The sequence below is a fragment of the Ambystoma mexicanum genome, chromosome 8 (assembly GCF_040938575.1).
Source record: "Ambystoma mexicanum isolate Mex_15411 chromosome 8, UKY_AmexF1_1, whole genome shotgun sequence".
Classification (NCBI taxonomy): domain Eukaryota; kingdom Metazoa; phylum Chordata; class Amphibia; order Caudata; family Ambystomatidae; genus Ambystoma; species Ambystoma mexicanum.
This window is the reverse complement of record NC_090929.1, coordinates 1,008,475,000-1,008,497,204: the sequence shown is the minus strand read 5'-3', so window position 1 is coordinate 1,008,497,204 and position 22,205 is coordinate 1,008,475,000. Positions and strand designations below refer to the sequence as shown.

The 22,205-nt window shown below is 44.4% G+C and overlaps 1 protein-coding gene across 2 annotated transcripts in view; it reads right to left on the bottom strand.

The window, feature by feature from the left end:
- TNFRSF9 (TNF receptor superfamily member 9) overlaps positions 1-22,205 on the bottom strand; it is a 124,305-nt gene that overhangs the window by 44,477 nt on the left and 57,623 nt on the right. For both annotated transcript variants that reach the window (XM_069610927.1, XM_069610926.1), the window contains exons 3-4: positions 21,833-21,943; positions 4,401-4,538 (exon numbers count right to left, since the gene is read on the bottom strand). In XM_069610927.1, the coding sequence (XP_069467028.1) occupies positions 4,401-4,538; positions 21,833-21,943 (249 nt within the window). The remainder of the gene's footprint in view (positions 1-4,400; positions 4,539-21,832; positions 21,944-22,205) is intronic.

Genomic DNA, 22,205 nt, shown 5'->3' with positions numbered 1-22,205 from the left:
CAGAGGGTTGAAAAGGGTATCTTGTCATGGAAGAGATGGCTTCAACTCCTATGTCCTATGTACAGTGTGGTTGGCTGGAACAGATTGTATTGCAGTGTCTCTGTGTTACGGTCCTTCTGTGCTCAGTCTGGCCCTTCATTGGGGAGGAGGAGTTCATGTGTAGTGTCTGTTATTTATTTATTTATTTTTTCATTTGTAAAGCACCTGAACCAAAAGGCATAGGGGCGCTGATGGAGGTGTTGGCGAAGGCAGTACTAGTGAGTCGAGCCTTCAGTGTGCTCAATTGTGGCACTGTGTTCAGGTTGATCATAGAGCCCAGAGTCTGTGATGCAGAGTGTGCATGTCCTGACCCAATGTGGTGTGGCCTATGGAGCATGCATACCTTTATTGCGATCAAAACAAAGAACATTATGGGAGTGGCAGACTCAAAACTAATCAGTAGCTGGAGAAAATGGAACAACTCACCCACCCCATCAGACCCAAGGAGGAGGCATATAACTGAAGCAGACTGGTGGAATGAAGGCAGTCACCCTCTGGAACTGGAGGAAGAAGGACCACTGGAACCCAATAGAGGCTTCAGATCCCTCAAGGACACGTCAAGAATACCGGGAGAAATAATTATTGTCCAGTTCTGATGGCAGATGGGTGAGCATCTTCTGACAACCACTTTCTGCAATTGACCAGTGGTCATTCAAGCCAGGGAGAGAAGGGAATGAGTGAATGAGCGAGTGAAGGCATTTGTACGTTGCTAGTCACAGAGACCTGTCTGAACTCCTGACCATTGTATCTAGGAAGGTTTAGTGACAATAAAAGAGGTTCACATGAATTTGGCCAGCACCAGATGCTCCAGCTGCTGCTCAGCACCATACACCAGAGGATGTGGCATGCCAGGCTGGGAAGATCCCACTGCCCAGTGAGCACTGCCGCTGGGTGGTCATGTTCACAACGATTCTTTAAGCGTGTTTGCCTCAGCAGCGCATCGGGCAATACAATAAGGAGTCCCTGGCAGTGAGCAAGAGTGTTGGAAGACCATGCTGTGCATGATTAAAGACAGGCAAAAGAATTGAAAAGATAATCGAGGGAGTTAAAATGGAATGAATAATGGGTGGGTGTAAGAAAGGAAAGTAGCAAACAAGCACTGTAAGGAAATAAAGGAAGGGATGGAATGGAAGGGGCTGATTTTGAAGATAAGAGAACAGAAGGGAAATAAATGGAAGTGACGCTAATGGAAGTGAAGGGAAGGAAAGAGAACAGAAGGAAAGGGAAGGAGAGGTGACAATCGTGAGAGAGAGCTAGAGAAAATGTGAGTGGGAAGAGAGTGGGGGGTGATGGAAAGAGAGAAAGCAAGTAAAGTGCGGAATGGAAGAAAGGAGAGAAGAAAAGAGGGGGCAGAGGCAGTTATAAAGTTAGGAAGAAAGCAAGGAAGAAAGCAAGGAAGGAAGGCAGGATGCAATAATATTTATTTTTGAATTATAAGACAGAAAAGTAAAAACAGTGTGAAAGTGGGAAATTAAATTATGAATTTACTGTAAACCCTGATATCTATTTGACATGACAATGGCCCTCATTACGACCCTGGCGGAATCCGCGGTGCTAAATGCACCGCGGAGCATGGCGGAAAGCCGCCGATAGCGCCATGGGGGTTGGCGGATTTACCACCCCATGCCGACCTTGGCGGAGCGGTAAATCCCCAATCCCCATTTTACCCTTCCCCATTCCCATTCTTGCCCCATAGGGTATAATGGGAGTGGGGAAGGAGTTAATTACGCCGCCGTAAAGTACGGCGGCGTAATTAACAACGAGGTCCCTTAGCGCCATGGTTTTCTCCGCCCGGTAAAACCAGGCGGAGAAAACCTCCATGGCGCTAAGGGAACTCGTAGTACGGCGGACGGGTCCGCCGCGATTAGCGCTGGCGGAAACCCACTCCGCCAGGGTCCTAATGAGGCCCAATAACTTTTGGAAGAGTGTGTTCCCATAATGTGTTTATGTAATACACACAAAGGGCCCGCGTCATGGAAAAACCACGCATAAATATCTGCAAGGGGTCCGCTCCGAGAAGGACACTGTGCGAGCCTGCGCTCAGAAAATAAAATGCATACCCCATGTATTCATGGAATCTACAGCGAAAAGTAACCATATTCGCAAATCGCGCTCGGAACGCCCCCAACACGCACACACGCAAAGCATAAACAGCCAGAACAGCTACCTTTTTTGCGCTTCCCGGGTGCAAATACATACATGGTTCAAACGGTGTGTGGGATCCCCCGTAAGCAGACCTGTGACTTGGGGATCCTGCGCAGGGTCGCCCGTAACTGTTTCTGGCACCCCACAACATGCCTATGAAAAATTGTAACTCAGCGAAATCTGCGTGCAAACCCTGTGAAACGTTCCTGCACCCCGCTACACTGTTTATTCGCACCCCTAAGTTACATCGGAACCCTGATTGAGTACACGCATCCCGAAATCTGACCTGCAACCCCACCTGCATGCTGAAAATCCTGAGCACAAGTGTATTTACGCCTACCTTCGGGTGGCGGATCGTATGAAGGACTTGTGTAGCCATTTCCCAGCCAAGATGTTGCACGATCAAATCCATAAGTATGTCTCGTGCTGCGAAATTGTGGATGTGCGAGGAACTTGCTGCAGAGGAACTGCCAGCAGGCTGTCCCTCAGAATGTCCACTTTTTTGCCAGTTCTTCCCCATTTTTGGTTTTCCGCCCCATTCCCAGCCCTCTGCGCAAGCTACACCCACGTTCTGCTTGGTGTCTCGCGCAAGGCCCTCGATGGCTCATACAGATGTGCCGAGCCAGCGCAAACTCCACGCAAGTCCAGGAAAAGTACCATGCATTCGATTCCATGAATCGACAAAGGCGGATTTGCATGCAGTTGCTCATGCAAGTACCCTATTCTCTGCCCCGATAATTGCATGAATCGGGGCCCAAAGTGTGTAATATGCTCACCTAGTGCCAAATGTTAAAGGGCGCAAACATTGCTATTTAGGGTGCAGAAGGTGTCAGATCAGTAACACGAAGTGTTTTGCATCACATAGTAGTTGGGATGTCTTCAGATAAGTCGCACACAGTACATACATATGTAACAGTACATACATGTCAAACAGAATGTCTTATCACAAGGAGCAGTTATGTAAGCCAAGGCCATTGACGAAGATTGAATTTCAATATAAAGGTTTCTGTGAAAGGTAAATAGCTATTCCTTCACAACAATTCCATTGGGAGCCTGACCACAGAGGGAGAATTGTATTTCCTCTTGTGGCACACCACAATGTTTATGTATTCCATCTCCTTAAGGAATGACAGAATAACTGGGCTGATCCAGGATGTGGGAGTGTTGAAGTGCCATGAAGGCAGTTTAGCATATATGGATTAAATAGCGTTTCAGTTATACTGTTATATCGCAGACCCAGTTAATACATTGTCGCTGTAACTGATTCAAATTCAGCCGCCTTTCATTGCCATGTTCAATAGCATGTAATTCTAAGATGGTTGACAGGCAAAATGCATTAAGGTAAGAGAACCTTGATAGGGCGCCTGAGCTTAAAGTGTGCGAAAGCGCGCTGAACGATTTACTGAACCAGATGTCAAATTTGCTCCATTCTTGAGCAAAGATGACTTCTCTACTTACAAACATACAAACATAGCTAATGCTGCCTTCATAAATACACAATATGCACAGAACACGTGTGTTTTTAAATATTCAGTTCGTCTGTGCCAACACAACAATACACATTACTTTTCACCCCAGCTCAGTGAGGCTGCACTGTAACACAGGGGCAGGATGGAGACGTCTGGTGCAGTACATTATTCATGGTGAGGTTGTTACTTTTCCCTAGCACATTGGCCATGTCACACAGGCTAGACACGCATCTGCTACCAGAATCACAGGCTACTTTCCCTGAGCGATTATTGAATGCAGATCCATTTTCCAACACCGACGATCACAGCATGCATCAGACCCAGAGTAGCATTGTAGAGGGAGAATCATGCAGGTAGCATGCTTTGACATGATGCAAAACATGAGTGCAGCGCCTGAATGCATGGTACGTTCTCTGTTTAGGCCTGTACTGATTGTGTACATCGGTTTCATTTACTTAGGATCAAGGCTTGTGACACATCATGTTTGCATTTTGCTTGATAATTGAATGTTATGGGTTTCCCAAAGCACCCCTTTCTTAGAAATTGAATGGAAGCACCTTGTAATTTATCTGGAGCACAGTCCTCCCTGACTCAGGTCATGCACAAAGGCTGCGACTAAGTCACAGAGAGTAGGAGGTTGGGGAAGAAGAGGCAGCCTCTATGTTAAGAATGAAGGGATGTGTGCCATTCCCAATAGAGATCCTGACGAGGAGTAAAGATTGAAACATTGTACTCATGTAGACCTACCTTTCTCTGTAGGTTCTTCTCCAGCTCCACAGTTCTTGTAGCAGACTCGACACCCCTCCCCCACGCATCTGAAGCCGGCTTTGCATTCGCACACTGCATCCTGCGTTCGTGAGCACCTCTCTTTATATTGGAAAATTTCTATAACCATAATAAAGACAAGTTTAGTTCCAATGCACACGTTCAAGTTACAGCAAATATTCCGGAAAGGGAAGTCCTAATGCAAATTAGGAGAACTGCTTCAGAAAATGTATTGGTTCGTAATCCAAAATGACACACAAACCGCCCCCCTAGAGACTTTGGGGGCACATTATGGGTTTGCCGGTAACCCACCAGTAATTCCAGTGGGTTACCGGCAAACCCGCCTTACCGTTACCGGCACCTTATATCCCGGCATTGGGATATCATGGTGCCGACAACTGGGGTAAGTTCCCATTCCATGGAGTTGCATAGGACTCCATGGAATGGGCTTGTCGGAATCACCAGCACTGGTAGCACCGGTGCTGGTGATTGCGGCAATTATTTGCCGGTAGGGGCCTGAACTACTGGCGGGTCAGGCCTGCCAGTGGATCAGAGCCCCTTCACGCACACTCAGAGGGTGCTGGTCTGGTAGAAATGGCCGAGCCGGTATTACCAGCCTTTCTTCTGGCTTTTTTACCAGACAGGCTCACTCGTAATGACCCCCCCCCCCCCAAAAAAAACTGTATTGCATATGCACAGACAAAAGCCAGAGAAAATATAGGTGGGTTAAAGCTTTTGCTAAGTACGACTTTTCATACTGGATGCAGGGCAGTCAATATCTGCGATCTTCATGTTCACCAAGGTTATCCAATAGAGAGCAAGGGGTGGGGGGGTATTTCTGGCACAAGATGATTCTGTTTTGGTTTCTTTCCCGTTTTGAGATGCTACCAAGATGATCCCTTAAAAGTGCAACAGAAATCACATTCCTTCAAATGAAAATATGTGAATTGGCAACATTTCTTGATACAAATGTTATGGCAGGTGTGGACAAGTGCATCTTTTCCTGGCTAGCTGCAAACATTACAGATATGTTCCTTGTGAATTCACGCACAGTTTAGCAACCATGGTCCTTATGAACACTATAACTTTCCTGTGATGATAAACTACAGAGGGTGGGGTCTGTTTCTTGGAAATGCTGTACCTTGAGAGTATCATTACTGTGAGGTTGAGTGGAATCTATGTGTGGAATTAGAATGCTGGCGTGGAATGCTGAGTAGATCAGTTGAAGGCACGTGCGCCTTGTAGCTCATGAAGGTATTGCATTGTTGTTATCCAAAAAACGGTGATAGAAACTAACGGTTGCTGAAGACTTTCTATTGGCGTTTAGGAGTGTGGTATACGGAATAAGGAGGGGTGGGTTGCTAGAGGAGTTGTCCAAGTCGGGTTGTGCCCTAGCACTATTTAGTAACACGGAAAGGGGGGGAGGGGCTACTAACCGTGTGGTTGTGTGTCAACTGGCCTTATATATATAAAGTGCTGAGGAATATGAATTGTCTCTAAGGGGGACCAAGGGGGCAATGACAGACCAAAATGGTTGAGTCGTGACTTAGATCTTCAACACCACCTTGAGTATTAGAGTATAAAGCCGAGTACTGGATGATCTATTAATAATGATTATCAGAGAAGTTCTATCTAACCCTGCCGAGTTGGACTGTCCCGAGGTGGCGCTGATGTGCTGCTTATCTAACAGTGGATAGATACACGGAAAAAGGAAATCAATTATTTTACTGTATTCAGCTGCAGTACCAGTTTGTATCTTGTATTTGCATGTACAGGACCATGATAACTAGTTTGATGCCTTACTCATATGGAACATTAAACATTATTTTGTTGGGTTGATTGTCGTCCAGTATTGTGGCAATGATTCCTTTATTGGCCAGTACTGGAGAGACGTGTCCCTATTAAAAGAAACGCTCTAAATGAAGAGCTAAAATGCATTTTCTATGAAGACTGATATAGGGGGTCTAAACACTCTGATTTATAGGTGTGACGGGGACTGTAGTAAAATCTTTTTCACTATCTCCCGTGTTTGTCGTTATGGCAATGTCCATAACGGTGCCTGTGCTACAGGCATGCTGTGCTCACGGGTGCCTTTCATTCCGCCAGGTCAGACCTGGTGGAATGAAAGGCATCCGCGAGCACAACTCAGAGTTTGCCGGTCCGGATACAACGGTACCGGTAAGCTTACCGGCAGCGTTGTATCCAGACCGGCAAACATATAATGAGGCTCACTGTTTTTAGGGATTGAGCTTTAATGAGTCTATAGGAAACATCTGAGAGGGTAAAGAAATAATATTAGGCATTATGAAATTAAAAAAGTGTTAAGGCACCAGATTAATTGATCAGACACCAGATAATGATGTGCACAAATAGTCTATTTTTGCAGCAGAGGTTGCGATTTTGTGGTAATCCAACACTGGAGGAAAACATATCAATACAGAAAAGATGAACATTCACAATTTTGTGCTATGGTCATGAGGGCTAAAAAAGGATTCTATGATAAATTACAAGGAAGTAAACCAATAAGAGGAAGGTGTTTGCCCAATCTAGAAAAGAAAAAAGAGAAAAGGTTTCAGTAAAGGGAAGATTATAGAAATGAGAGAAAATGTAAAAGTGTGACCAAATGTTTGAAGTGTGGACATTTGGAGCAGTTTTCAGCAAAAAAATAAGAAAAGGGCAAAAGGTATGCGCCCAATGACAGCTACTATTTCTGTGGGAGATAAGGCAAAACATGAGCTGCTGCGGATCTGATCAAATATTACATTGAAAAGGGAAAGCATTTCACTCAAAGGAGGTCATCAAAGAGCTTGCGGCATCACCATTCTAGGCACCCCTGTTTTTAGTAGGAAGACAAACAATAAGATAAGAATGTGCATCGATTTAAGAGACTTGAATGACAATGGCCTCATTACGATTTTGGAGGTGGCCATGCCCTTAATAACCCCAAACTCGGGTCCGGCTCAGCGTCCCGCAAAAGGGGACTTACCGGGCCATTCTGACCTTGGAGGGCCCGGTAATTCCCTTTAGCGGGACCCGGAGGCAGTATGTCCCCATTTCCATTTGAGCCCCCATAGGGCTCAATGGGAATGGGGAGGATGGCAGCAGCGGTACCGTTCATAACGGTACCGTTGCTACAATCCTGGTCTGCTCACGGGTCCCGCTCTGCACGCCTGGTCTGACCTTACCGCAACAGTTGCAATGAGGCCCAATGTGTGTGAAACCATTGAGGGTGCCAAGTGATCATGAGACTAGAATGATCAGCGGCATATCAAAAGGTATGTTCACATCGTGGATTTCTCTGAAGCCATCACCTCTGTCATAAAACCCTTTTATTTTTATTTCTTTAATTGTATTTATTGTTATTTTTAAAAACAATCTAACTTATTATTACAATACAAAAAAATGGCAATAATAATAAATGAAAAGATGATCTGCTAACACTAAAAACACCCATATCTTATGTTTTAGCTTCTGCAATTTCACCCAGCATAATGAAACCCTTGTATGTATGTTGATACAGAAGATGCTGTTTAGCTCGACGGCAGCTGTATTTCAGAGGCTAATGCAGAATGTTCTTCAGAAATTTGCAGGAATGCTTGTGTTCCAGGCCTATGGCCCTCATTACGAGCATGGCGGTCTGGGAAGTACGGTACCGGTAAGCAAACCATTCAGAATGGTGCTGGTGCATCCGACGTCCCCATCCCCATTCAGCCCTATGGGGCAGAATGGAGATGGGGAGGCCCTTGATTCCCGCACTCGAAAATGGCTAATTGCGGGGTCTGCCAAACTCGGCATGACCCGGTTGTTGCCCATTCACGGGTGCCAGAAAAAATGAAACTCCGGTGGCAGCCGTTCCATTTTAACGGCACGGCTACCGCCAGAGTTGTAATGAGGGCCTATATATTTATATACACACACACACATATATATATATATATGGTAGCATTGGTTTATAGTCATAATGTAGAAACCAATAATGTCGAAAGTCATTTTTTCGAAATAAAAATGTCAATTTTATTTTAATGCATTTTTTTTTCGAAATGGGGGGGTTCCCCCAAACCCTCCTTTTTAAAAAAAAAGTTTGTTTTACCCATTTTTTTTTATCCCGAACCCCAAAATAAATATATAATTTAAAAAAACGGAATTCGACATTTTTTTTCGACATTTTTTTTTTCGAAAAAATTGTCATTCGACATTATTTTTTCAAAAAAATGACCGACCTCCGGTAGCATTATGCAGGAGCATGCGGCACATCTGCTAAAACGTTTTTTAAAAAGTTGTATCCAGGTTACAAGTGAGAGGTTTGGCCACCGAGCCAGCCAAGTGTTAATTCCTGGTGCAAGAAGTTGATTATCTTGCACATTCCATTTTAGATACCGGGTAAAGGACAAAGTAAATTAAGTAAAGGCCATTAGGGATGATTGGAGTCCATTATGGATGCATGCAGTTTTGGCAATAGGGATAAACTGAGGTCATTTCTAGGCGTGGCCGAAGTCTATAGTAAGTGTATACAACATTTTTAAGAAATCCTGTTTATTTTGTTAGGTAACGTGAAAGGTATGCTAATTTGTATGGGGAAAAAGCATGTGAAATCCTATTCCAAAATAAGGACAGAAATATACAAGACACCTGCATTTGGTAGGTACAAACAAGAGTCACAGTTGACGCAAACAAGAAAAGGCTTGCAGCGAGGCTTTGGCACTGGCAAGACAGGAACACAATACAATAGTATTTGCGTCTCTTGTTGTAATTGACACCAAATTCAGGAACTCGGTAATAGAAAGGGAAGTGCTAGCATGCTCTTGGGGAGTGGCACCAGTCAGACAATATGTCTGGGCCAGGATGCTCGTTATCAGGACAAGCCATGATCCTATTCCAAAAGTACTAGCATGACCACACCTAAAGTTGCATGCTTGGGTTTAAGATGACAAGAGTGCCCTACTGAGGGGGATATTTTCCAAGGAAAGGGAACAGAACAGATGATTCACAGTGATTACTGTTGCCAAATGTAGGCAATGAAAAAGGAAGGATAAGGGAACTCTATTGGTGGCCAATGATGGATTCGCAAGTTCAAAGAGCATTACTGTGTCCATATCGAATCTTAGAAGGGAGAAACAAGCATATGTTGGTAATGGTAAATATGGTTTCCAAATGGCCTGAAATGAGGATCGTTAATAAGAAACTTTGGGTGAAAAAGCAGTGGCTTAGAGAACATATGCAGGATATTTCCAAAGATGATAATATTGAAAATTGCCAGCAGTTCAAGCTTATTACATTAGCTGGTAAGATAGCTCAGTGGGTTGAACGTTCGCTGCGGCAATCTGTGTGTGATCTGCAGGTCGCAGGTTTGAATCCTGACAAGGTCAGCTGATCCTTCCCAGGCTGATAAGTGAGTATCAACTTCGGTTGGGTGATGCCTGTATGAAAAATAAGTTATATATACAGCGCTTCGGCGAAAGCACTATATAAATGGTAAATCATTATCATAAGACTGCATGAGTTTGAGTGCAGCTTTAAGGTCTGAGTGTAGGTGTAAGGCCTATTATTACACTGAGAGCGATCGGCAAGTAAACACAATGAAATGGGTTCTGTGAGAGCACACAACTAGCTTTGTAGCAAGGTTGGGGGGTGCTGTTAAAGAAACCACATGGAGCTACAGGACAACGCCTTGTGGTTCTACAGGTAAAACGCCTTTTATGCAGCCAGGCAGGATGCAAAATACCAGCATGATTGCAAAAGGAAAATGCACTGAAAAGTTGAAGTTAATGAAGTAAACAGCAGTGTGTTGGCAACCCATAGAAAGTAAAAAAGAATGTCTTGATTCCAAGATCATTTAATGAAAAAGGTGGATGTTGTGATATGCGTTTGGGTTAGTGTTAGATGAGTGTTTACAGAGCAATAATCAAATCTAAAGGTTCAGATCCCATGTGAGTAACAGTTATGTGCAAGGCAGTGATAGTTGTAGCAGGTAAGGTCTCGGATAAAAGCCTGTTGTCCAAGTGCAAGGAGACAATTGCAGAAGAATGTAGAATCAGACTTTTGGTGCTCCACACATGGCAATCAAGAGACATCAGGATGAGGGACACACTAGGCTATTGGGAGAATAACATATGATGGCAGAGAAGACAGTGTCATGTAACCAGTGATAACATGAAACAGGTTTATAGTGATTTTTCAACAGTGATAGTTTCTAAATACAAGTTTCGACACAAAGGCCTCGAAAAAAAAAGTTTTGAATGCATTTTTTTAACATTTTTTTTTTAATAGGGGGATTCCCCCCCAACCCCCTGTTTTCTTTTTAAAACAAACTTTTTTTTCTATACGAAACTAAAATAAAACCTGTACCATGAAAAAAAATGCATCGGAAAAAAAAATTCTCGAAACTTTGTATTCTGAACGTTTGCCTTTCGAAACTATGTTTTTGAAAGAATGCCTGGATACCCATGAAACATATGAGTCGGGATCCAATGTATTCTGAACGTTTGCCTTTCGAAACTATGTTTTTGAAAGAATGCCTGGATACCCATGAAACATATGAGTCGGGATCCAAAGCAAGAGCATGAGAGCATAGAAGGGAGCACCGGCTTGCAGTACCATTTATTGTGGATCAGATTGGCTTTAAGATGGATTTCTAAACTCTGACCTGGTGGGCAGGTGTTTAGGAGGCCACCCTAGTTTAGGGAACTTTCTGGATAAGCCAAACCAATATAGGTAGCTTGGCAGGTGGTCAAGACTACGTCTCAGGAGGGGTGAGAGCGATCGGAAGCCCACAATGAGCACACACAGTAACAAACCACAAATTACTCTTAGACAAGTGTATATGAAAAATATCTATACATTTATTGTCGGCTGGACCACTTGACACAAGTAAACTTCAGTTATATAAAAACAGTTACCACACAAATCCTATACTAGATAATATATACACAGTACGTTTCCTAATGCGACAAAGGAGTAAAACACAGCCACAACCTGTAAAGAGAAGGGTGAGTTAACACACTAGGAGCACTAGACAATTCTTCAGAGTCGTCCCCTAACTTTTGAATCCAGCTCTAAGAAGTGGAGAGCCTTTTGCTCCACAGTACAGTTGCGTGTAAAAATGCTTGATTGAGTAGGCAGAACAAAAAGCGGGTCTTCTTGGGAGAGCTGTAGCAAGTCAGCAATGTGATTGAGGCGATGAAGAATTGGTTCCCACTATTCGAGTAGGGTCTACCCTTGGCAGCAGAGCAGTTTTCAAAAGGTGAGAATAGCTAGGGAGCGCAGGCTGACCCAGCCAAAAGCGAATACCTTTTTAGGGATATTTGTGCGTAAAAGAGATCGGTTGTGCCAGGGGGCCACCGGTAAGTGATGCAAGTACTCACCGACCCTCGGAACAGTCCAGACCAAACTTTGCCAGTTTAGTCGAGGGCACTAGTAGGTTTGAGTCCTGCAGTTTTGCGCTACTCTGGCTCTCAGTGGCTGCGGGATAGAACGATCATCCGTGATGGGACAGTTGCCTTTTCTCAGCTCCCGAAGGAGATACAAAAATAAATTCCAGTGCAGTAGGCTTCAGGGCACAGGAGAGCAGGTCAGCAAGCCACCTGCAGCGACCGTCACCAACAGGTAGTGACGCGGGAATCACAGATTTGTGCAGCGTTACGCATTCTCCTAATTAAGGAGCTAGAGGAACTAGGACTGTGAAATTTGTCAGAAGAGGGCACGGGACCACCAGCAAGTGATGTCCCAAGTCTTGGGTTTCAGTTTAAGAAGACAGCGATTCTGCTGATACCCTGTGGTAGAGCTGGACAGTTCACTGGATGGCCCAGGAACACTGCCGAAGGGGCTCGTCCAGTGGGTAAGCAGGGGGTGCTGAGAGTAGTTGTTCCCACTACTCCAAAGGATCAAAGCGCCCTGGCAGGCCTTCTTGATCGATGAAGAAAACAGGGGTCTGACAGGACATCAGAGGGCGAAGGGTGCCAAGACCTTGTTGTGCATCTCCAGCGGTTTCGCAAGTCTGTTTCTTCATGCTGGATACTTGGCTCCTTCTGGAGTTCAGGGAGAATTCAGGTAAATCACCTGGAATGGATGCAGAGCCCCTTCTCTTATCCAAGATTAGCTTCACGTCAAAATCAAGGACCTCCAATCGAAGATCTGCTCTTATGCATGCATCCCAGTCATGGACCAATCACGGCCCATGGTGGTTCCGGTCATTCAGGCACTTCAGACATCCTGGCACCAGTAGTGTGGATTGGGACCAGACAGTCCCAACCCGCTTCCTGGGCACGCACACATGAAATGCCGAAACCTGAAAAAGAGATCGGTTTTCGCGGGAGGCTGCATGCCTAAATAAGGAAAACCCAGTTTACTCGACCTGGGTGAAGGAAAGGGACAAAATGACCATGGGACAGAACAAAAGACTTTGTGGCTCGGCCATTTTTGGACCTGGCTACAGTCTTGAACCAAACGCGGTAAACACGATGTGATCCTGTAAAAAGAATTAAAACACTTATAAAAAGTTACCGCTGGCACCAGTTTGTCACAGGCACACTTGTACAATCACCGAAAAATCCTTTGAGGGTGTCTAGGGCCATAAAACAAAAAGGACCCCAGCAGGCGCTACTGAAAGGTACATTGTGCACTGTTAAAAAGTTACCAAGAATTGGCAACATAGTTGAAGATTAAGGGAAGCATAGTTTCCCAGTACCAATAGTCTGAAGGACGTGTCAGTTTCCCCATAACAAGTGAGCAAAAGCCCAGGGGAGCGCAGCTGAAGGCTGTGCTCCACTGGCAAAAGTTAGGATAGGATGGCCAAACAAAAGCAATAACTTTGGGGGGTCCATAAATGGAGGGGAAATTACACATTGATGACATTTTTCCTAACATTTGGCAACTGCAAACCACGTTTCACTGTGGAAGATTATATTTTATCATATATAAAAAGAACTCACTGGGTCTGCTTGCCCTTGGCTTAAATTATTTGTAACTAAAATAACTTTTCACTTTCTTATTTGGGGCTGTGTTTGAATTCGTTTGAGCAAACTTCGAACCATACAAATGTTGGCATGTCCGGTTCAAGCAGGAGGGCACGCTGCCATCCTTCACGGAACCCTAAAAATGCTCCCTCCTGCTTTCTAGCAACACACCATTTTCAGATTTGACAGGCCTTGCGCCAGAAATCGCAAGAATACTTTCTCTAGTGCGAGTTCCTACCTGCAGTTGAACTTGAAAAATACATATTTCTAGTGTGTGTGGGCTTGGCGCTGAGGAAGGACCATGCATCTATGTTATGAATGTCCAGAGGGCAGATTGGTGGCAGCACAGGGAATGGGGAGAGCTTGCCCTGTGCCACATTACTACATTAGTGATGGGTTTGGAAGCTCAGATGCCTGTATAATGTAAAGCACCTTTAGCTCTGAGAATCGCTCTTGCAATCTGCACTGAGTTTCCAGCGAGCTCTGTGTTAAACTCAAGCCAGTTTTATTCATTATCTGGTCCCGCATACACTATCCGCCAGCTCAACGGATTATCTGAGCAAAGGAAACAAACACGTCCTTGGCTTCTCAAGGCCAGGGATTCTTGTGTAGGCCTGTGGTTCAGATAATCATAACTGGGCCAATGGCAAGGGGGGCAAAGGGGAATCTGGATTCCAATCCAGTAGGGGTGTTTCTTCCAGAGACAGCAGTGCTGGAAAATATAGAAGACAAGACAACAAAACGAAAATCTACCATGTCATGTATTCCCGACTGGTGTAACAGTGTCCAGGCATTTCTGGTTATCCGTTGCCAGGGTGTCCACCAGACTGGTGTATCTCCAGGCCATGGCAGGTGTTCCGTGTCATGCAGACATGACGGATGGTTGCTCATCAACCTAAAATGCTGACTGTAACTGCACTAAAGGGGGACCGGTTTGCAGTGGTATTCAAACCTTTTTCGTACCGATTCCCGGTTGAGTACAAATATTGTCCCCCCTCCACACATGTAGGGACTGGTCCCCCTAGCGGCCTCAAAGGATGTCCAAGAGGGCCCCAGGCTCTTTAAAATATAAGTAGACTTTCTACTACATATATTTTCTATTAACACCAGTCACCTTAATCCTTTTTTATATAAAAAAACAGTCGACATAATCCCTTTTTAAAAAGTCTGGGCTCCTCCCCCTGAGCATCGCTTGGCCCCCCCCTCCCCCAAGGCAGCCAGCCCCTTGTTTGAAGATCACTGGGTTATAGGGTGTGTGTCGACACTGTTCTCCTCAGAGGGACCATCTCAGACAACAGTACAACTACACCCCATCTCTTCCCAGCATAGCATACACCTGATCCTGCTAGTGAATGATCTTTTGTTCCGCCAGAGTTTTAGATTGTCTCTAGGTGCTTTGACAGGATACTTTTACTGGTATGTGCATTAACAATAATATGAGCAACAGTCATGTTACAAGCGATACTATAACAAGGGGGTTGTCCTACCCTCTATGGATCTTAGGGGTGCACAGGGTGAATTCAGTGCACACTGGCTTTAGACCCTTATGGGTGCCCGTGCAGATTGGGCAACTGTTGAAGGAAACAGCATACTTGCTGCTGTCAAACAGATATCTCTAATGTAGTATTCATGTACAAAATTCCAATTCTTTTATACACAATTGCAGCTTTTTATTGATTAGCTGATGCTTATTTTCTTTGTGCAAAGCATTTTAGTACATTTTTTATATATGACAATCTATAATGTGCATTGTGGAACACAGAAGCATAGTTAAACATTCACTATGAGATCAATGTGAAAGTAAAAGTCAAAGTAAAAGGCATGGTAAGTAAAGCATTCATTTGTACATTTTAACTGGCAGTTTGTTTGTGAGCAAAAATGTTTCATGCCAATGAGTGTAGAAAACACAGGATAAATGTTCAGATGGAGGAGACGTTGGAAATCAGTCTCCTATGCCCGGCTAAAGTCTGACCTCATATTTGGTCTACGTCTGGGTTTGATGTTAGGAAATGAAAAATGCAGCACAGGATAGGAACCCAAAAGTACTTTCGGAGAAAAGTGCTGCTGACGTTTCGGCAGAATGGGTGGTAGCCTTCTTCTGGGGCCAAAGAAAGTCAGGAGACTCACTGGTCGTGCGTCCAGTTAGAGCGGATGAACCCGAAGGGTTTCATGATAGGGCAGTTGGAAGGGCCGAGGTAGCCTGTGTGGGCGTAGGCAGAGTGGATGGCCGGGGTGCCGGCGGGCGGCCAGTGGGTGAATATTGCCGGACCCTCTGGGTGGATTGCGGGGTCGGTAGTAGGTCCGTAAGAGTTGAACCTGAGGCTGGTAGGTAAGGTCCCACCTGGCATGGGCGGGGCACCATCTCACGAGCAGTCCAGAAGTGAAGGCATCATGGCTGGATGGCTCTGAGGAGAAGGAGCATCTGGAATGCCCTGCAGTCAGTCAGGGCGGACAGCACAAGGACCGGCATCTCAGAATGGCGATAAGCACAGACGGGGCTAGTAACAGCACACATTTAAGGCTAGAGCAGTGGTCTTCGAATTGGGGGAGGCTGGTCCCCCAGGGAGGCCCCAAGGATGTCTGAAGGGGGGTGGAAGACTCTTTAAAAGGGGATTACAATAACCTTTTAACATGACAAAGGATTAAGGTGTGTTAGGACAGTTTTTCTAAAGTCCAAGTAAGGGCTTCAAAAAACCATATCGGAGGCAGTACAAAACTCTGCTCTTAGTATAAGGCTGTACTACCTGAGAACATTTGGCAGCATAGACAGAGCAGCCAGGCTTGTTTTAGGAGGGAGAGAGGGTAGTAGCTTGCTACAAAGAAATTGTAGCATACATATGGTCCAAAGAAACACTAAAACACTATGCATTGTAATCATACATGGCTTATTTAAATACAAGTAGGCCAAGATAAATCTTGGGTAAGCACTATAAAATCATATAAACACGATTATAAAGAAACATAAGCAACACTTTTTCAAGTGACTGCTTCAATAGTAGTGGCTTGCACCCACAATTGTTACAGAGAAATGATATTAATGACAGTTCCACTGTTTAACTAGTAGTGGCTTGCGCCCACAATTGTCACAGAGAAAAATGATAGTTCCACTGTTAAACTAGTAGTGGCTTGCACCGACAATTAGCACAGTAACATTTAGTTATGAAGTCACTCTATTTTAGAAGAGCCGCAGAGCAGTTCAGGAAAAGCCTAACCCAGTATTACCGTTTTAGAAGGGCAGCAGCTATTCAAGGTCAGTATAACCTATTGTACATAACCTTTACACTGTTAGTAATCCATGAATAGATAGTTGGACCAATGATACTTTTCAGAAGTGTATTCTACAATCCTAAATTAAATAAGAACTCTAGCAGACTTTTAAGAAAGGCAATCAGCAGTTCAAGGTAAGTAAGGACCCACACACTTTTCAAAGGGCTGCAACCAACTCCAAGACACGTATTAACTCCAAGACTGTTTTAGAAATGCACTAAGCAGATCAGGGAAAGCAAACCCCCATGCTAGTTTTTAAGAATGACAAATCAGTTATTCAAGGTAGGTATGGAACCTATTATACTTTTAAGAAGGGCATTCAGCAATTCAAAGACAAGTATCAACTCTAAGACTGTTTTAGAAATGCCCAAGGCAGATCAGGGAAAGGAAAACCCAATAGTACAATTTAAGTAGAGCTGACAGTTATTCAAGGTAGGTAAACCCTATTGGTAAACTTTTACACTCATTCAGTTAAAAATAATAAAAAGATACCAACATAATTACATTTAAAAGAGTGGAACACTATTCAAAGTAAGTAAAGCAACTTTGAATAGTGTTCCACTCTTCCAAAAGTAATTGTGTTGGTACCTTTTTATTATTTTTAAGTAAGTAAAGCAACTTATATACATTCTAAAGGAGCAACCAGCAACTTAAAAGTAAGAAATAACTTTTGTAACACTAACTTAATCTCTACCAGAAATACAGTTAACACAAGTACTTTTACACTTATTATACTTTGCAAGACAGAAGCCCTATCTTTTTTAGTCCTTCCCTATTCTAAGCATGTGTGATCTCAGAGGCAGAAAAGGGACCGTAGTGGTCTAGGAGCCAGCTGTAGGCAGGTCAGGATAGGGTTCAGTTGCTGGAAAGTCAGAGTTTCAGAGGATATCTTCTTTAATAAGTATTAGCTTCAGAGTTAGAAAGAAGTGCTCATGGACTTCACAGAAGGCTCCCTAGCCTGCGTTCTAGTATTAGGCCTGGGACGAATGGTATAGGTAAACTCCAAACCACACAGATCACCCACTCAGCCTCACAGGATTCACACAAGACTTAAGGGACATATTACCCAAGCCAACACAGTATTTTAGGAAAAATGAAGAGCTTCTGGCTGGATGCCTTCAGGACGCAGCAGCACAGGACCCGGCCCCTGGATTCCTGGTCTGGAGAGAAACAGACACTGGATGGGAACTTGCAGAAGATGTTGCCATAGGCGGCTTTCAGCAATGGATTTTTCTTGGATTCTTGCAGCTCTGTTGATTTGACACGTTTTTTACAGGAGCCAGATGAAGAATGCATATCGCCGGTCGGATTCTCTTAACTCTCTCGGTCCTACTCTCTGGTGAGGTGACTTCATGGATTGAAATCATGTCTCTGGAGGTCCAACTGGAGTCCACCAACGTTTCAGATGGATTAGGACTTCAAACGACCATGTACTACACTAAAGCTTAAGGTCCCATGGTATAGGCGATTTGAAGCCCAGGAAGGTCACAGCACATTGAGGGATGGCTCATTTTGCAGGTCTTCTGCAGAGTAGTGGGTCCCACAAGCCACTGGGTATGAGTCATCACATTCGAGACCCACAGGTCGATTGGAAGGAAGAGTAGCAACAGGCTCTGGTTACACATTAGGTTCTCTGGTTGCTGGAAATTGCTACAGAGGTCTTTTCTTTATCTTCCTCTTCAAATGCAGCTCCAGTGGTTGACTTGTCAGAAGCTTCCAGAATCAGAGTATCAGGAACTACAGCACAACCTCTGCAAACTCTACCTGCAGTTTACACAAAGGGGCGGTCTGGTGCCTAATCAGGACAGCCAGCCCCCCAATGGGAACTGGCTCCTTTCAGGCAAGGTGAAAGACAAAGGGCTGTAGAGTTGTGGACTCCTCCCTCGCTTCCTGCCTTCTCAGACACTCTGGAGCTTCTGCAGGGAATACAAAGGATTCCTGCCAAAGACAAAACTTTAACCGAGGTTGTTCCCACCTAGAATGGCAGAAGAAGACCTATAAAACAAGCAAATGAGAAATGGCGAGAAAAGAAGGATCTCACCATTCTAGCAGAATGGTGGCCCACTAATGTATTACCGAGGCTGATTTGACAGCCTGCGAGTAATAATGACTAAAAGTCATAAAGTAGTTTCACTGCCACCAGCCATTAAACTAAGCTTACAATTGTAACAACAATCTTACCAGGTAAGTAAGCAGGGGAATACATTGTGGGCGGGGTGTGCTGGCTGAATATATAAAATGTAAAGGGGATGGAAATCCCACTTTACCTCTTGGGAGACGTAGTTGACCCAAAATATAATAAGAGTATTAAGAAGGATGTAGCAGCATTTAAAATGATGTGTGCTGCCATTCTACTTTACAGTCAGTCCAAAGTTATAGGAAACTATAACTCCAGTCACACACTATGGAGAGACATACAAAGGTCACCCATAAAAAGTGTAAAAGGCTAGGTGAGAGGGGAAAAGATTGCCACTCACCTAGGGACAAGGTCAATTAATGTACAAGTCCAAGCAAAAGGTTCTGGGGTTGACACAGGTCAGGGCGATTTATCATTAATATGAAAATCTTACCCAACAAGGGGCCTGTTTTTATAGAAAATATAAGCAGTAGAAAATCTGCTTAAATATTTTAAAGAGCCTAGGGCCCCACTGGACATCCTTTGGGTCCACTGGGGGGGAGGGCCCCCCCTAGGTGGGGAGCCCAGAAACAATATTTTTCCTTGGGGGGGGGGAGTATGAAAATATTTCAATACCACTGGGCTAGAGGAAGCAACACAAGCTTCTCTGAACAGTCACAGGTCTTTGGGGACCACATGCGGCCCAGGTAACATTGGATGATAACTGTGTTGAAATAACTGCACACTTTAAGTACAGCTCTGCTGCCCTTTCTACTTATTTACCTTATCGCCCACAGTCCGGGAAGAGCATGCCTGACGGCTGTGCAGCATAACCAAATACAGGGCTGTCTTTTGTATGTGTGGCTGTGTGCCTGTAAACTTATGCCTTCCAGAGTTTAAAGTGGCGTGTGTGGCAGCGAGATGTGGGGACCAGGGCAGTAGCCTAGTGTAGTCACACATGTGTCATGTAGTACTGGCGATGAGAGACGTTGATAGACTCTATTGCACGCCTGCAAAAGGTGGTATGTTTTATGTGTTCTCTGCCCATGGTGCTGCCCATAAAAATTAATTGCTATGTTATGAAACACTACATTATTGTTCCCTATGTGTTCTGCTTTGCAAGTATTTTTGAATATCAAATATACAATATGAATGGTGGTTGAGGCCACTGCGCCATGGGCTGCGGATTCTGCACCATTGGCCACTATTTGTACGTGTCCACAGGCGAACATGCCCTACTCCTTTCGGGAGTTGTACGTCCAGTCAGGGCCACTGCCCCATGGGCCGGGGATGCTCGACTATTGGCCACTATGTTGTACTTGTCCACAGGCTAACATGCCCTACTCCTTTCGGGAGTTGTACATCCAGTCAGGGCCACTGCCCCATGGGCCGGGGATGCTCGACTATTGGCCACTATGTTGTACTTGTCCACAGGCGAACATGCCCTACTCCTTTCGGGAGTTGTACATCCAGTCAGGGCCACTGCCCCATGGGCCGGGGATGCTCGACTATTGGCCACTATGTTGTACTTGTCCACAGGTGAACATGCCCTACTCCTTTCGGGAGTTGTAAGTCCAGTCAGGGCCACTGCCCCATGGGCCGGGGATGCTCGACTATTGGCCACTATGTTGTACTTGTCCACAGGTGAACATGCCCTACTCCTTTCCGGAGTTGTAAGTCCAGTCAGGGCCACTGCCTCATGGGCCGGGGATGCTGGACCATTGGCCATCATGCTGTACTTGCCCACAGGACAACATGGCCTATTCCTTTCGGAATCTGCAAGTCCAGTTGCTTTTTTCATTGCATCCTGGGACATTTCCTCATTATAAAACCAGGACTACAGATAACAGATTGCAAAGAAAAACAGGACAGGACTACAATCTCTCGAATGGACTGGGGCATGTTTGCATGTATGGTGGCTGTCCTTGGCTTCTGCTGTGCTTCGGATATTTAGCTCCCGCACATCAGAAATCATACGAGACCTATCACTTTAGAAAACTTCACACAATTCTCTTCTCCTGTTTGGCACTTTCCTGATTGGAAGTTTAATCTTTGTATTTGAATTGCTGATATTTAATTATTAACCATTGTTGTTTCCCTGTGAGATATACTAAAGCCTCTTAATAAGGGTTGAATGACTTACTATACGACATATACAGACAGCCTCCCATGAGTCAAATTCATCCAGGAAACAAAAATTCTCAGCATTTTACACAGTGGCTGCATCAGAAATTGAAAGTGCTCCTTGGTAATATGTTCTGCATACAGTGTATTTGAGGGGCTTGCAAATTGCAACTCTCCAGATGTTTTGGACTAGGACTCCCATGATCGATCACCATTGATTATAGTGGCTAGGGCTGGTTGGAGTTGTAGTCCAAAACACTGTGGTGGCCAACTCCTTAGCTTTTCGGCTAGGAATTCTTATATTATAAATTTTATTTATTAAATATACATATTTTTCTACTTAAAAGGTTGGGAATGGACGAATTGCATGGCAAAATGGCAAAACCAAAGAGAAGCCAACCATTGGTTGTGTTCCTCTCAACAGTGACCCTAGGCAGGGTGCCAAATGGAAGGAAGAACAGGCTAAAAGATTTTCAAGAATCCCAGTCTGATCAGAGCACAATGAGTGAAGGGAGGGATTCCAGGAGGTGGGATTTAAAAGAAGTCAACATTCTGTTGGCCAGTTTATATCAAACATGAGGCATCACAAATGAAAGCAATATTATATACTGCAATTTAGGCAGAGCTCGCAGGTTTCCCCATTCCACGTGTGAGACAGCCATTCAGTCTTGCTTTTTTCTTTCTTTCAGGGATTTGAAGTCCTACATTTAAAATGGCAAAGGCAAAACTCCAAGTCCCATTACTCATAGAAAGACAAGACTAGATGTCTTTCTCACGCATGAAATTGAGAACGTTCTTGGCTTCTCGTTTTACGAACCTTTTGCCTTTTCCTCGCCTTAAAAAGGTCTCCAAGTGTTTTAAATGAAGCACAGATCGTGGCCCCATTATTCTGGAGAATTATTCACCAAAAAGAGAAGTACCTAGGAATAGGTTGAAAAAGAATAATTGCCACAAACCTTCACATTGCTTGCACCTTGTACAGGATTTTGGCCTCGAGTCTTTTATACTGGAGTATGTGTTTACTGGGCAGTCTTCGCACTTACAGCTTGCAGTCCTATAAAAAGTTCCTGTAAAAACAATAGAAACATTTTAAAAGGTTATGGCCTCTAAAAGCATCAGGAAAAGAGTGGGATTTTTAATGTGAGGCAATTGCAAGATGGTTGGTTCCAATACATTTTACAATATGTATAGCAACAGATAAAGAGAATTAAATACACCAGAAATCAGCAAGTATATTCTTTCCAGGAAGTGTTGGGTAGAGGAGGTGCATGGGTAATGTGTGAGGCAGGTTACTAGTGTGTAAAGCTACTCCAATGACACAGCCAAGTG